General features: G+C 34.0%; 1 protein-coding gene across 8 annotated transcripts in view; it reads right to left on the bottom strand.

The window, feature by feature from the left end:
* Positions 1-14,744, bottom strand: part of LOC126858197 (tubulin polyglutamylase TTLL5) — a 211,659-nt gene that overhangs the window by 18,880 nt on the left and 178,035 nt on the right. For 7 of the 8 annotated variants that reach the window (XM_050608327.1, XM_050608329.1, XM_050608330.1 and 4 more), the window contains 3 exons: positions 9,456-9,676; positions 6,839-7,031; positions 6,530-6,695 (listed from right to left, as the gene is read on the bottom strand). In XM_050608327.1, coding sequence (XP_050464284.1) covers positions 6,530-6,695; positions 6,839-7,031; positions 9,456-9,676 — 580 coding nt within the window. The remainder of the gene's footprint in view (positions 1-6,529; positions 6,696-6,838; positions 7,032-9,455; positions 9,677-14,744) is intronic. The other variant, XM_050608328.1, reaches the window with a different exon arrangement.

The following is a 14,744-nucleotide window of genomic DNA, read 5'->3' on the forward strand; positions in this document are numbered from 1 at the left end:
TCTGATTAGGGATAGCTCATAGCCCTTAATGCTACATTCTAGTTTTAGATAGTCTTTCTTCTAAGTTCAAGAATCTTTGATCTTGTTTGTTTAACCTGTTCAAAATTAATTGTAGTCATGTTTTTTCAACAGTGTTATTTTGTTGACTTTTATTTTGTTCTTTAGTGTTTGGTGTGGCTATTACCACTTGACTGTACGTCTTTACCGTATCAATCCTCGGCTGAGTTTTTTCTGATCTCGGTAATTCTTTTGGCTATTATTATTTGTTTATGCATACTCTCTTAACGATTATTGAAGTAGTTTTGATTTCTTTGTCTGCTTATTCATGATTCTTTGCATTTCTTTAGCTACTATACAGCCCCGATAGTTTGCAAGATGATTTTTTCCATAGTGTACACATTTAGGTTTTGTGTTTTCTGATTTTGTATAATCTTTAGTAATGTGTTTATCAGTGCATTTGACACACCTTGATTCTTTAGAGCAATATTTTTGTGTATGACCAACTGCTTAGCATCTTTTGCATTGTAGAACCGACTTGGATTTTTTTATTAGTTATATTTCAACTCTAAAGCTAAGTATGTCGTTAATTCCATATATATTATTTATGTCATCTTGTCCAAATACTAACATGAACATGTTCAGAGGTTATTTTGTTTTCCATTTTAATTTATTAACTGCCTCTATTATCTTATATCTTCTTTTATTATGTTCGTCTGTTAGCCTTTCTGGCGTGCAAGAATGGTGAAGTTCATTAGCCATTACTTTTCGGTCTGTTTTGTTTATTTTTATATGAATGCCAGGATATGTTGTTATCCTGGGATCGTCTCGTTTGCGCACATTACGGTTCGGACACGACAAAATTTTCCGATCGGACACAGGTCCGATCGGGCCTGTGTCCAATTAGGTCGATGTCCAATTTGCAACCATATGTCCGATCGAAACTGTGTCCGATTGAGTTTGTGTCCGATCTGTAATGTGCACAATCGAGATTCACTCGTTATTCTTGAGTATTTTTGTGAGCACTCTATAGCATTCTTCTTTCCGCACATTTATTTTCATAGTATCGTTATTTATAATTTTAATCTGAAATCCACTTACATTACTGCTAAGTTTCTTGTGAAATTCGTTATAATTTTTAATACTTTCCACCATGATTGGAGAGGATGATGGTACTCTTTTAGTTTTCTATTGTACTGTCTTTGCTACCTTCTCTTGTCGCTATGGTGGTATCAAGCAAGTATCCAACCGTTTTCTTTTATTCCTTTCCTTTTTTTCTTCTCCAGTCTGTCTCCTTTGCAAGTTCCTCCTCGTTAGTTTGATAATCTATTTCTCTTTCTTATTCTGTTTGTCCAATCCTTTTTTTCTAGTTTTAGGTGTTTTTCTTGCAGAGTAGCCAGCTGAAGCTGCTTTAGAGTAATTGCTAATTCATTATTTGCTTGCTCCGATTTTTTCCATTTGTTATATACAATTTATTCTATTTGAGTTCTAATATATTCGTCTTGAAGTATTTTATTTTGCCAGTTACTTAATTCTGATTCTACTATTGAGTTCGCTCGATGGCTTACTGGCATGTTTACTTTGAGTATTCCTTTTTTCTTTGTGCTTTGAATTCAGTTGCTGATTGATGACCCGCGGGGACCTATACTCGCACTCTCATCACTTGCCGGATCTGAGTTTCCGAAGCGCTGATCAGTAGCTTTTATTTCTTTTGTTGCGTCCTTTATCACATCATTTTTGCTAGTTTCCACCCCGGGTATTTTATTTCCCTTCTACCCATCCAGCCTAGCTGGCGAGCGTCCCCCAATCCGGCACTTGGAAAGGCGCCCGATAAGGGACTAGCAACCCCCCGGATTTATAAAAATAGTGTAGGAAATAAAAGATGAAACAGTATGTAAAAAGGAAGTCAAGATGATAATCAAAGAAACAGTTTGAGAAGAATTGGAAAATTTTAAACAAGAACTGGCAGAATTGAAAAGAATAATGCAAGTAGAAGCTCCAGGAACGTCAGAAGGAATCCAAAAAGCTATAGTGAGACAGTTAAAGAGAAGAAAAAAGAAAATATTATAATTGTCAAACCTAAGATGCAACAGAAGAGTGAAGCTATTAAAATATTGATAAAATGGATAGTAGACAAGAATATAACTGGAAGTAACGAAGCTAAAACAAGGAATCAAAGAAACAGTGAATCTGAATTGTGAGACTGGTGAAGAGTTAAAACTAAAAGCTACAGTACAAGCCAAGCTGGGCGAAAATTTCGAAGATACTGAATCAGCGCGGAAGAAACCAAAGATGAAAGTTGTCAATATTGGCGAAAAAAAAATGAAATTGAGTGAGGATAATTTAATAATTACAATTAAAAAGTAGAACAAGATTGATACAGAGAGGGAAGGAACCCATGCGAATAGTGAAGAAAATAGTTAAAAATTTGTAACGATCGATTTTTTTTCTTTAGACCGATGGCAGGATAACTCGGTCGGGATCGAGGTTCGGACCAAAAAGCAAAGCACGAAATGCACGTGGTGTGTAAATAAATAAATGTGGTTTATTAAATCGTCAAAAGATAGCTTACAATGTATGTGTGTGCGTGTTGCGTGTGTGTGTGCGCGAGCGCGCGCGCGCGTGTGTGTGTGTGTGTGCGGTATTTACGCGGGTGTATGAGCGCGATGCAGGCGAATGCCCGTGCGATCGACAATATATAGCGGAGCATGTGTTATATAAGCGGTGTGTGCTTGTTCGTGATTGTATATGTGTTCGTGCACGACATGACGGTGTGCCGGGTATTAATAGCGGTAGCCGGCGAGCGACTCGTGCGAGGCGGCGGAGTATTACAATGAGATGCACAGCGTTTTGTGTATGCAACACTTTTTAAGGTGTGAGCGTGTACAATGGGTTGATGGTACACATTTGAGATATGCTTTATACCGGGGGTGGTGCGGTGGATCGCCGTGCGCGAGGTTCGATAAGCGCGAGGTTCGATAAGCGCGATACGGGCGATCGATAGGTGACATCACCCGCTGGATCGACGGTTCGATGATACTCGGCAATGTCCCCGCGACGGGCAGATGCCTCGTGGCTGACGAATGGCGTGTTTTCTAATTCGGCGCGTAGGGTGATTTTACGTCCCTCAGTGCGTGATTTAGGTAACAATGGCGAGTCTCGGCCGGTGGTGAGTATTCGTGAAATATTTCTCGATAGTCCAGGATCTGCGGGAGCGGTTTGCGGTTGGACAGGAGCGTCCGGCAGACGGGAATATCCGTCGGTGGCGGGTAATTTCCCACCGCTAGAAATTTATTGCCGGACGTTCGGAGATTTGTTAGGTAACGCTTGGATGCAGGATACTGGGAAAGCCCAGCAGAGGCGGAGTACTCCCAACTTCGATCTCATTTTCAAGCGATTTTTAAGAGCACTAAGCGTCTTACTGATCTCAGAGACAGCGGAAAAGATAATGTTTTTTTATCGCGTTGAGGGCGCTTATTTCTACCTGGTGTCAGCGGTTGCGCGTCTGCGCAATAATTGTTTATTAACAATTTCGGTTGAGCCTGACCGCGACTTGGGAATATTCGGAAATTCGGATTTTCGGACAGTCGAAGCGGTTTCCCGAGCGCACGACTCGTGCTCCGGTACGGTGTGTCTAACCGATGGCATAATTGTAAACAAATATAATCGCTCAACGGTTTTATACAATGGGGCGCATAGCGTCTTCGCTCTATGGTCTCGTGATTGCTGGGCGTGGGACAGCGGTATATTAAGCGCGCTTTCATCCTTCGGCCTGACCAATGATCGTTGGGCGGCGGTATCCGGCGGATTGACGGCCGTGTAACGATGTACGCATCGTTACAAATCAATCAGAGATAAAGAAAAAGGTTCTATAATAATTGAAAAAACTCAATCAAGAAGAGATAAAGAAAAAGGTTGTGTAATAATTGAAAAAACTCATGAACTAATATTGAACAAAAGAAAACTAAATATAGAATGGAGGAAGTGTCCTGTATTTAATCATATTATTATTAAAAGATATTTTAAATGTTGGGGTTATTATCATATTGCAAAGAATTGTATACAAAATGAAATATGCCACAAATATGCAGGAAATCATAAAGTGATTGAATGCACGTCGACAATGAAAAAGTGTGTAAATTGTATGTTTAAGATTCAAACATATAACTTGAATATAAATGATGAACATGACTCCCTTGATTTGGAATGTCCGACATTTAAGAGAGCGATACAAGAGAAGAGGAGAGCCAGCTGGGAGGATACTAAGTAATAACTACAGAAGGAAAAGAAGCTGGTATAGCATCAGATATGAAGATAATGAATTCTACACAGAGATTGAATTGGCTGCAGATGTTGAAAACTTGTACTGCAAATAACTGAGAAAGCTAGTAAGATTGGGCAAATCAATCTCTTTCTCTTTCTATCTTTGTGCGACGTTGTTAATTGAGGACATTGCAATAGTACATTTACAAAAGAGTGAAAATGTATAATACCTTACCAGCTGAAATAAAATGATGTAAAAAACTGAATTGTAGCAACTGAGTTAAGCAATTGTTAAAAGAGTATATTGTAATTAATGTAAACCAAATCTGTATTACAAATAACTGAGAAAGCTAATAAAAATCAATCAATCTTTCTTTCTCTCTTTCTCTCTCTTTCTCTTACATTTTCCTCCTCCTCAATCCATACCTCTTGTCAGAAACTAATAATTTTTCTACATACAGGGTATGTAGAAAAAGCCCATAATTCGTGGTCCATACATTAAGAATATATCTATTATTAAAGTCATTTAAAATTGATATTGTTTAATAAACATTCGTCTGTAGATGCTTCCTAACAGAACTCCAACTATTGAAAGTTGATTTAGAACACTTTGAAGGATTTTTGCCGACAAGGCCCCGTTTGCCCCCTAAGCCCCCCTCAAAGTTTCAAACATTTTTTTATTGTATTTTTATTGTATTTTTTATTGTATATCTCCGAAAATATTAATTTTAGAAAAAAAAGTTTCAGACAAAGATTAAGCTCTTAAAAAGCTACAAAAAAATTATGTAAAATTTTTACATAAACTCGTTATTTTGAATGTTATATAATAAAATAATAATTGTAACGCTATCGTGTTAATACACACTGCCTCCATATAACAGAACAAACGCATATGGCCAATAGTATGAGATACAGAACAACAATCTAAATTAAAAAGTCTATTTTTTGATTTGAGCTTTTTTTTGTTGTTATATGATGTTAAAGTTAACTAATAGAGGAAAAAGCCGTCTCTCCACTCCGACCCCCGTCGTACTTTTTTTTCTGTTGTAGACATGCGCTGATTAGCTAACTTCAACATCATATAACAATGAAAAAAAAAAACCTCAGATTAAAATATGGTACAGGACTTGTCGGTTTGAATTATTGTTTTGCATTTGATAGTATTGCCCATATGCATTTGTTTTGTTATACTCTGTATATTTTTTAATGCGTAGTGAGGCTTCACATGGGTTTTCGCGAAACAAGATTCAATCCAAACCTATGTGTCTAGTTTTTTTATAGTGGAGTCCTCCCCGTAGGGGGGGAGAGGGGCACGCATATACTTTTTAATGCAAAATGAGATTTCAAATGGATTTACAAGAAGGAACTGATTTGGAAATTTACAACTGAAGAAAATCTATTAACATATTTCTCTATGAATCAAATCCGATACATTGTATTAACACGATAACATTAAAATTACTATTTTATTACATAACTCTCAAAATGATGGGTTTATGTAAAAAATGTATAATCTTTTTTGTAGAGTTTTTTAAGAGCTGCATTTTTGTTTAAAATTATTTTCTCTAAAATCAATATTTTCGGAGATATAAAAGTAAAAATGTTAGATTTTGAGAGGCGATAAGGGGCAAACGAGGCCTTATCGCCCCTCTGTAAAAATCCTTCAAGATGCTTTATACTCAAAGCTTTATACTCAAGTCAAAGACAAGCTTTGGTTAAAATTTCAGCGCAATCAAAGGTTTATGCTTTTCGGAACGTTTATGCTTTTTATTCATTTTATTTTGTATAATTCTTAGTTTCTAGATCTGAATATTAAAATAAGAATATTTTAAATATTGAAATGAGGATATTTTAAATATTACTTTTTAAAATAGAATATAATGTATAAATAAATTATATATCAAAACACACATACAAATTGTAATTTACTAATTAAATTAAATAAATCGATAGAAGGTATATAGAAAAACAAATGTTTAAATATATGTTTAATCATTTAATTAAAATTTAATCATTTAAATTTAATCATTTAAATATATATTTAATTATTTAAATAAAATGCGATTAAAATAAAAAAAAATAAATAATTTTTCTAGGAGCAATATAAGTCTGGTTTAATAATTTAGATAAATTTATATAAAATTTGAATTTGTTTTTATCTCTTTAAACAAAATGAATAAAACAATTGTAATATAAAAATATTATTATATTAAGAAAAAATAATGTGTGCAGTTATTTAAGTCCTTAAACTGTAAATAATATGGCATACCTAGATAACCTGTCTAATGTTATCTCTGGAATAATATAACCTGTATTACGGTTAGCAACAGGAAATAATTGTTCATGTAACACTAGATTATGATTTGTATTATCATGTTGAGGTAATTTCCTTGGGCCAAGCGGATCCGATATAATTGGTATACCTGTAATTGGATCTAGGACAGAAGAATATATAGAATAGAATAGAATAGAATAGAATATAGAATAAAATTTTAATTTTTTATTCAGTTTTAAGGAAAACTATAATTCTATTTTATTTCTGCTTAAAGTGATTATCTAACATAAAAACTATATTTACCCAAATATTGCGAGTAAAGTTCCCAAGATTTTGGACTTGGAAATATTCTAACAAATCCACCTCTTCTCTCAAATTGTGCTTTTGCAGACGCTACTATTCGTTGTTGCTCTGAACTTAGACCTTTATTTTTGTTTCTATTAATATGTTTCTTTTTTTCCTGAGGTAATATTTCTGCAGACTGTACTCTTCTATACTAAAACAAAAAAAAATACAAGAATCTAATCTGCTTATCATTCATTATTGTTTGTTCAATCTCCTATAATCTGTCAATTGATTTATCCTGGTTTTTGAATCTTATAAAATAAAGAAAAAAATATAATAATCAAAATTTTATTAATTAATTCTAATAATTAAATTATATGTATATAGGGTGTCTGGAATCAATCGCATAATCGTGTGCAGATAGAGCGGATTAAACTGATTAAGAAAGTCCTTTATCATTTTGCGATTTTCGTAATAATTATTAAGAAATTAATTTAAGAGGTTAATTAATTAGAGAGATTAATTAATTTAATTAAAAAGATCGATCTATTCGCGTGAGTATAAGCGCGCAGTAAAAGGGGACAATTTATTAATGTGTGGTTGCTAGGACGCATAAATTCATCGTTATTTATCGCTCATACATAACCGTTGTCATTTATAGAGCGCTCACAAATTTTGTCGCGCGCCTATAGCGATCGCAAACTTTTGGGTTGTTTTTGGGCCATCCTTTCTTGCCGCGCGCTACATCCTGTATATACAGGGTGTCCCCTCGCTGCGCTTCGTTGGCTGATCTTTTAAAAATACACACATGATGCGCGCTCCGTTTTATGTATGTGATCTTTTCATATGTGTAATTCTTTCGGTTGCCATACCGAAGCACGCTCGCAAACCGCTCCTCCCATTGCTTCGCCGCGGACCGAGTATCAATTGACAGTGGGAGGCATCTTCGCGCCGCGAGCTTTTCGCGGCACTTTGTTGGCTGATCTTTTAAAATTAATATTTTTTTAAATATTGAGAAAATCACAAAATGGTACAGGACTTTTCTATTCAGAATAACACTCTCTACCTTCCCTTAAAGGGTGATCCGTGAATTATCGGACACCCTGTATATATATACAGGGTGTCCGAATATTCGCGTAACACTCTTTAAGGAAAGGTAGAGGGTGTTTATCTAAGCAGAAATATGCTGTAACATTTTTTTTCTGTAACGCTTAATAAAACAGTTATTATTGAGTGAAGTTTGGCCTATTATTGCCTATCTTCAACCGGGCGCACATCGATGAGCCATCGTACATCTGAGCGCTCACGCACACTACCAAGTGCGCGGCTCACCGACCGTGCTTCCAGCTAAAGATCGACGATGATAGGCCATACTTCACTCAATAATAACTCTTTTATCACATGTTAAAAAAAATGATACAGGACTTTTCTGTTCAGAATAACATCCTCTACTTTTCCTTAAAGGATGTTGCGCGAATTTCCGGACTCCCTGTATACAGGATAAGTTTTTTAACTTGAGACTGCAAAATATCTGTTAAAATAAGCATTGTACGAAAAAAATGTTCCAACTAAACCCTCAATATTTTCGAGGAGGCAAGTCCATCCCGCAAAAGTTAGCCGCCTATCGCCCCCTGGGGATAACTTTGAAATTTTAAATGGGAACCCCTACTTTTTATTACAGATTTGGACTCTTAGTCCAAAAACATGTAAATTTTGTCTAAACCTTTTTTTATGATTCCTGATAGGCTCTATATTTGGCGAAAATTGGTTAACCTCCGTTTTCTTCAAGAGGAATGTGAGAGGCAAGGAAACTCATAATAAACAAGCACTCCGAATGTGAAAGGTAAAGGGACTCACAATAAACAAGCATCCCAAAGGAATTTATGATTTCCATCATATTCACATCGTTAATCTGAGTAAAGTTAAAAACTGATAAAAAATTATCGTAGACATCTATGATAATTCGAAACATGTTTCAGACAAAAGTTATTTTTCTTTAACATAGCATCATTATGCAATAAAATGGGGATTCCCCTTGAAGAAAACAAAGGTTAATCAATCTTTGCCGAATGCAGCGCCATCTATCAGAAATCGAAAAATAGAATATTTAAACAAAATTTACGTGTTTTTGGACGTAGAATCCGAATCTGCAGTAAAAAGTAGGAGTTCCCATTTAATATTTTAAAGTTATCTCCCGCCCCGCCCCCGCGGGGGAGCGGTTTTCAGCTGATTTTTGCGAGATAGAATTGCCCCCTCGAAAATATTGAGGGTTTATTTGAAAAATTTTTTTCTTACAATGTTTATTTTAGATATTTTGCAGTCTCAAGTTAAAAAACTCATCCTGTATATCTGCTAAATATATAATATGTTATTTTATTTTTTCAATCTAATATATTTTATTTTTATTCATATTAGGTTTAAATAAAATATTATGTTCTTGTTTCTGTTAATCAAGAATAAAAAATTCATTAAAATTATTTCTTTTTACTATATTTATAATCTAAATGCGATTAAATATAATTTTGAAATTTATAAAAAATTAAATATTTCAAGACTATATTTCGTTTAGATATAAGGGATAAAAAAACATAAAATAAATATATAATATTCATAAAGATATAACAAAATAACTTACATTAACCTTTTTATTGGAATTAACGGTAGCACGATTTAAATTTTGAGAACGTAGAATTGGATCAACAGCAGGTATGCCGATAAGAGTAAACAAATCTGCTATTAAAGCTGATTTAAGTCTAACATCTAATGGTGAATCGCATCCCAATGAAGGAGTTAAATTTACTTCCAGTAACCATGGCTTCAGTGTATCATCGATTAGTATATCAAAGCCAAAGAGTTCTAGAATAAAAACAATATATCCATATATGTATGTGTGTAAATATATATATATATATATATATATGTGTGTGTGTGTGTGTGTGTGTGTGTGTGTGTGTGTGTGTGTGTGTGTGTGTGTGTGTGTGTGTATGTGTGTGTAAACGTATATATACCCAAATAACTTGGTCTGCTACATAACGTATTACAAATTGTGCATAGGGTGTATCAGAGCACTCATAGGTCATTTTTTAGGAAAATACGCATTTTTTGGAAAATTGTTTTATACAAAAGTTGTAGGGTTCCAAGTAATGCTTTACGAAGCAATATTCATATGACTTTGAAGTATTAATATCATGTAAAGATTATCTTAAAATTTTTAAATAGAAACCAGATTTTTTATTGCATATTCGTGTAGCTTATCTCGAAAGACTTTTAAAACACTATAATAAAATATTTTTTTATTAAGTATTTCTCGAGTTATTTTATATTTTAATTTGACATATTTTGATATAAAATATAAACTATCTAAAATATTTAATTTTCAATAATCTTACCATATTATTTTTATGAACAAAATAATGACGCAAATCAATTAGTATAAAGAAAATAATAGCTTTTAAGGAAAAGTATGTAATTACACAATAAGACAAAATTCTCTGCGAAGTGCAGTAGTACGTTTTTCTAAAATTTTTTTGAATACGCTGTCGTTGTCTGAATTTTCCTAGCATATCAGAATTAAGAGTAAATTAGAATGAAAAGAGCCAAAAATGGCGTTTTTAGCAAATTTTAAAATTTTTTTGCGGCAAAAACAAAATTTTCTAAAAAAATCTAATGGCATCTGAAAGTATAATTCAAGAACTTTCAAACAAATTTTAGTTCATGATTGTATGACTTTTTTCATCAAATTATAGCTGTTTGAATTTTAGACATTCTGTACAATTTACAAGAAAGGTAAATACTTATATACAGGTACATACTTATATATATAGCAGCAAAAAAAAATAATTCTAATATGAATTTACTTACAAAAAATAGGTCAAGTAATTATAATTCAGTCATTTTGAAATGACAATTAAGTTTATACTTAATCTAGCATGTGTATTCAAAGTTTATACTTGATCTATTCTTTGCAAATAATCATTAACCAAAATTCGTTTGAAAGCTCTCGAATTATACTTTCAGATGCCATCAAGTTTTTTTTTAGAAATCAATTTTCTTTTTGCCGCAAAAACCGGTGTCGGGCTAAAGCATATTTTGCCGGGAAATTTGAAAATTTTTAACAAAAACACTTTTAACGAAAATAGGTGCACGGTTATCCGGATATTGACAAGAGATTTAATATGGTGCAGGATAAAATGCCAGCCATTCATGCTCTGGAGGCGCCATTAAAAGTGTGCTTTTCGGGGCGTGAAGAATGGCTTAGGTCGCAGAGTCGCAGGTGTTGAAGAATGGGCTCATTCTGTTTATGAATGAGTCCAGGATCGGCTCGGGTTCAGAGGCAGGCATTTATTGTCGAGGGAGAGGGACTAATGAATTTATCTCACTTGGTAAATTTGCCACGGTCTTCCAAGCGGATATAGTGGCAATCTTATGCTGTGCACAAACACTTCTCACTAATGAAGAGAGATACATCAACATTTACTCAGACAGCCAGGTGGCTCTTAGGGCCCTTGAGACTCCGACTACTACTTCCAAGTTGATCTGAGACTGCAGATGCACCCTGGGAAAACTTGCAAAAGATAACGTTGCTCTGGTCTGGATGCCTGGGCACTCTGGCATCAAGGGCAATGAGGCGGTCGACCAATTTGCTCGAGCTTATTTGGAGTCTGCGTTGGTGGGACCAGAACCGGCTGTCGGTATCCTAGGCGGGAAAGAGATCGGTCGCTTGCTGCGAAAACAGCATCTGGCTCTTAGAGAAGCGTGGTCGGATGCAGACAGGCGGAGACTCTCCTTGGGGATTCTCCGAGGGAAGGCCTCACTAGCTATATCAAAGCGTTAAGTAGACGAGAGGCCGGACTGGTGACTCGTATTCTCTATACACTCTTAATTACCACTCGTATAAATTGGGCATCAACATGAGGCTCAACTGCAGGAAATGTGATGCATCGGAGGAAACTAGCTTCCATGTGCTGTGTGACTGTCCGGCTTATGCTAAGGTTAATTGGAGTCTTTTCTAAGTCCTTAACAGATAGGAAACTTCTCGGTTAAGGCTCTTCTCCTCTTTCAAGCGAGAATAAGTCTGAACTGAGAGGACGCTTATCGGAGAGGTACAATGGACTCGATCTGCGTGTCGTAAGCAGAGCTTTGCTACTCTGAGGATCGCCTTCCGCTCGAAATACAATACAATACAATATAATACCCTTTTTTCTTCTTCTTCAAAGAAAATAATTATTTATTAATCATTTCAATCGTTAATTGAAAATATATACATACAAATATTTATATTTATCTATCATAATTAATATTTATCAAGTGTTAAATATTTCATCTATTTCCTCACGTCCTTCTTCCTTCTAGAGAGCGGCAAGTTTGACAAATTTAAAGATTCTAACGTAATGTTAAGGATCAATTTTCACACTCAGCTCTAGATTCAGGATAACCTTCTTTCGTCATTTTCAAGTAACCATTACTATCCACTATAAAAATTTTATATTAAATTATTTCCTTTTTCGTGCCTTTTAATTCAAAATTTTATATTTTATTTTATTTATTTTATTTCTTTTTTTCATTATTTATTTGTTAAAAAAAGAGAAAGAAGAAAATGATATTTAATTGTTCCCTGTAATTAACGACTAATTCTCTATTAATTTCAAACTACGTTTCTTAGTGGAAATCACAAACCAACATTTAAATCCCCGCCTACAAAATTAAGATGTTGAGTAAGAACTGCTAGAAATAGGAAAAATAAAAAGATGCGGAACCTTCTGTCTAGAGTATCCGCGAGCCTTAACTTTATTATAGATTATAGGAAATTTAATTTAGATAAGGAATCGTTCGCTGCGCATAGGTTCAACATTTATTCACTACATATTTTACATAAACATAAAATCGTAACGTACAACCTTATCGTTCTACGTTTTCCCTTTCCTATGTTCTTCCTTCTTATTCAGCATTTATACACAACATATTTTACATAAATATAAAAACGTAACACATAACTTCATTCTTCTACTTCTTTTCCTTCTTGCCTTCTTCTTTTTTATTCACTAGTATTTTCTCCAGAATGTTCTTCTTCATTTCCTTTTCTCCTTCAATTTTCGAGAGTTTCCACTCTTTCTCCTCTTCGTTGTTCACCTGCTTTTCCTGAACAACCTCACTTGATAAAGATCTTTCTTCTTCTCCTCCTTTTGGTCATTCATCGTCTTTCCTAAATCTCAATCGATTCCTATTTCCCCTTCTTTCTCACGGCTCAAATCCTTCGATCTCCCAAGAGTGTCACACGATTCGAAGAAGCCCTTCAAGACTTCGTGGAAGAATTACGTGACTTCAAAGAAAAATCGCAAGATTTTAAATAAAAATCTTGCAATCCCGAAGAAGTGTCAAACTTTTTCCTCAAGGAACAGACTTGAGAACATTGATATATGTATAAATGTTTCCTTGAATAATTTTCTCTTTTTCTCGAATCTCTTTCCGAAAAGTTCTACCGTGTCCAGATATTATAAAAAAAAAATCTTAGCGAATTTCATTACATCTTTCACACAAATCTGGCTCCATTTTTCGTCAGGTTCTCCTTTAGCCGTTCCTCAATCAAAGCTTTTTGATGAAGCTTTCTCTTCCCCTTTCACAATAAAATTCGAAAATATCCAATAATTCTTTTATCTTTATCTCCCTACTCTCATTTCTATTTATTTGATAATTTATACAATATTATTAAGTTTGATTTTTATAAATTTTCAGCCGAAATTTAAATTTTAAATTATTTTAGATTGTTTTCCCGTTTTGATTCTAGGCTCTTCGTATTTTTGTAACACCCGCGACAAATATTTTTTTTTCATTCATCCTTATACACGTACACATATATTAAATTTAAGAATAATTCATGTATATTTATATATCAGAATTTAAATGTATCTTATATTAATTTTTATAAATAAATGTAAGATTTAACTTTAAATCCGTGTATTTATTAACCTTCTTCCCGTACTCCGAGATTGTACAATGTTTCGTCCTGTGTAACAGGGAATCAGTTCCTTTACCAAAATAACCGACTGAATGATCTACTGATATAGTAAGAGCGATTCTTTCGGCTATTGATCTGTTTTGGGTCCTTTCGTTCGACTCGAGATCTCGAGAACACTCTCGCAAAAAGGAGAGGGTGTGTTTCGAGATAAAAATAAATTGCGTTACTTCCCAATTCAATTTTCCACAAGTCTGGAAGTAACACTTTATATCAAAATATGTCAGATTAAGATATAAAAGAATTTGAAAAATACTTAATAAAAAATACTTTATTATAGTGTTTTAAAAAGCTTTTGAGGTAAGCTACGAAGACGCTTACTAATATAGCAATAAAAAATTGGGGTTTCCATTAAAAAATTTTAAGATAATCTTTACATGTCCTTAACAATATTTTTCAAGGTGTACTAATATTGTTTTTTAACGCTCTAATTTTCTAAGCTCACAACTTTTTATATGAAACAGTTTTCTCGAAAATGTGTAGTTTTCCTTAAAAATAACTGATATAGATGCTCTAATACACTTTTGTATATTATATTAGAAGAATGTCGGCAGTCGTCGCGCATGATTTGCCATCTTAGTACCAGTAGAAATGTAGCAGAAAATAAACAATCTCTCGCATAGAAACAATAAGTAAGCATTGCCTACTGACACAATATGTCAACAGAAACTAAATAAAATTTAAGAATAACATGACATCATGCTTTATCAAAAATATCGTATTCATCAGAAATCGAGCTCATCTACAAACACTGCAAAAATTAAGCATTTGTTGCTGGCTTAAAAGATAACATCAAAAACACGTTCTATAATAAGTTGTATACTGAGTCGGATTTCGGACACATGCACATTGGAATGTTGACTGTCGCAGAAAGTTGTCGCTAGTTATGTGTCGGTGTCGGCAGGCTCGGCG

Source organism: Cataglyphis hispanica, chromosome 24 (assembly GCF_021464435.1).
Source record: "Cataglyphis hispanica isolate Lineage 1 chromosome 24, ULB_Chis1_1.0, whole genome shotgun sequence".
NCBI lineage: Eukaryota > Metazoa > Arthropoda > Insecta > Hymenoptera > Formicidae > Cataglyphis > Cataglyphis hispanica.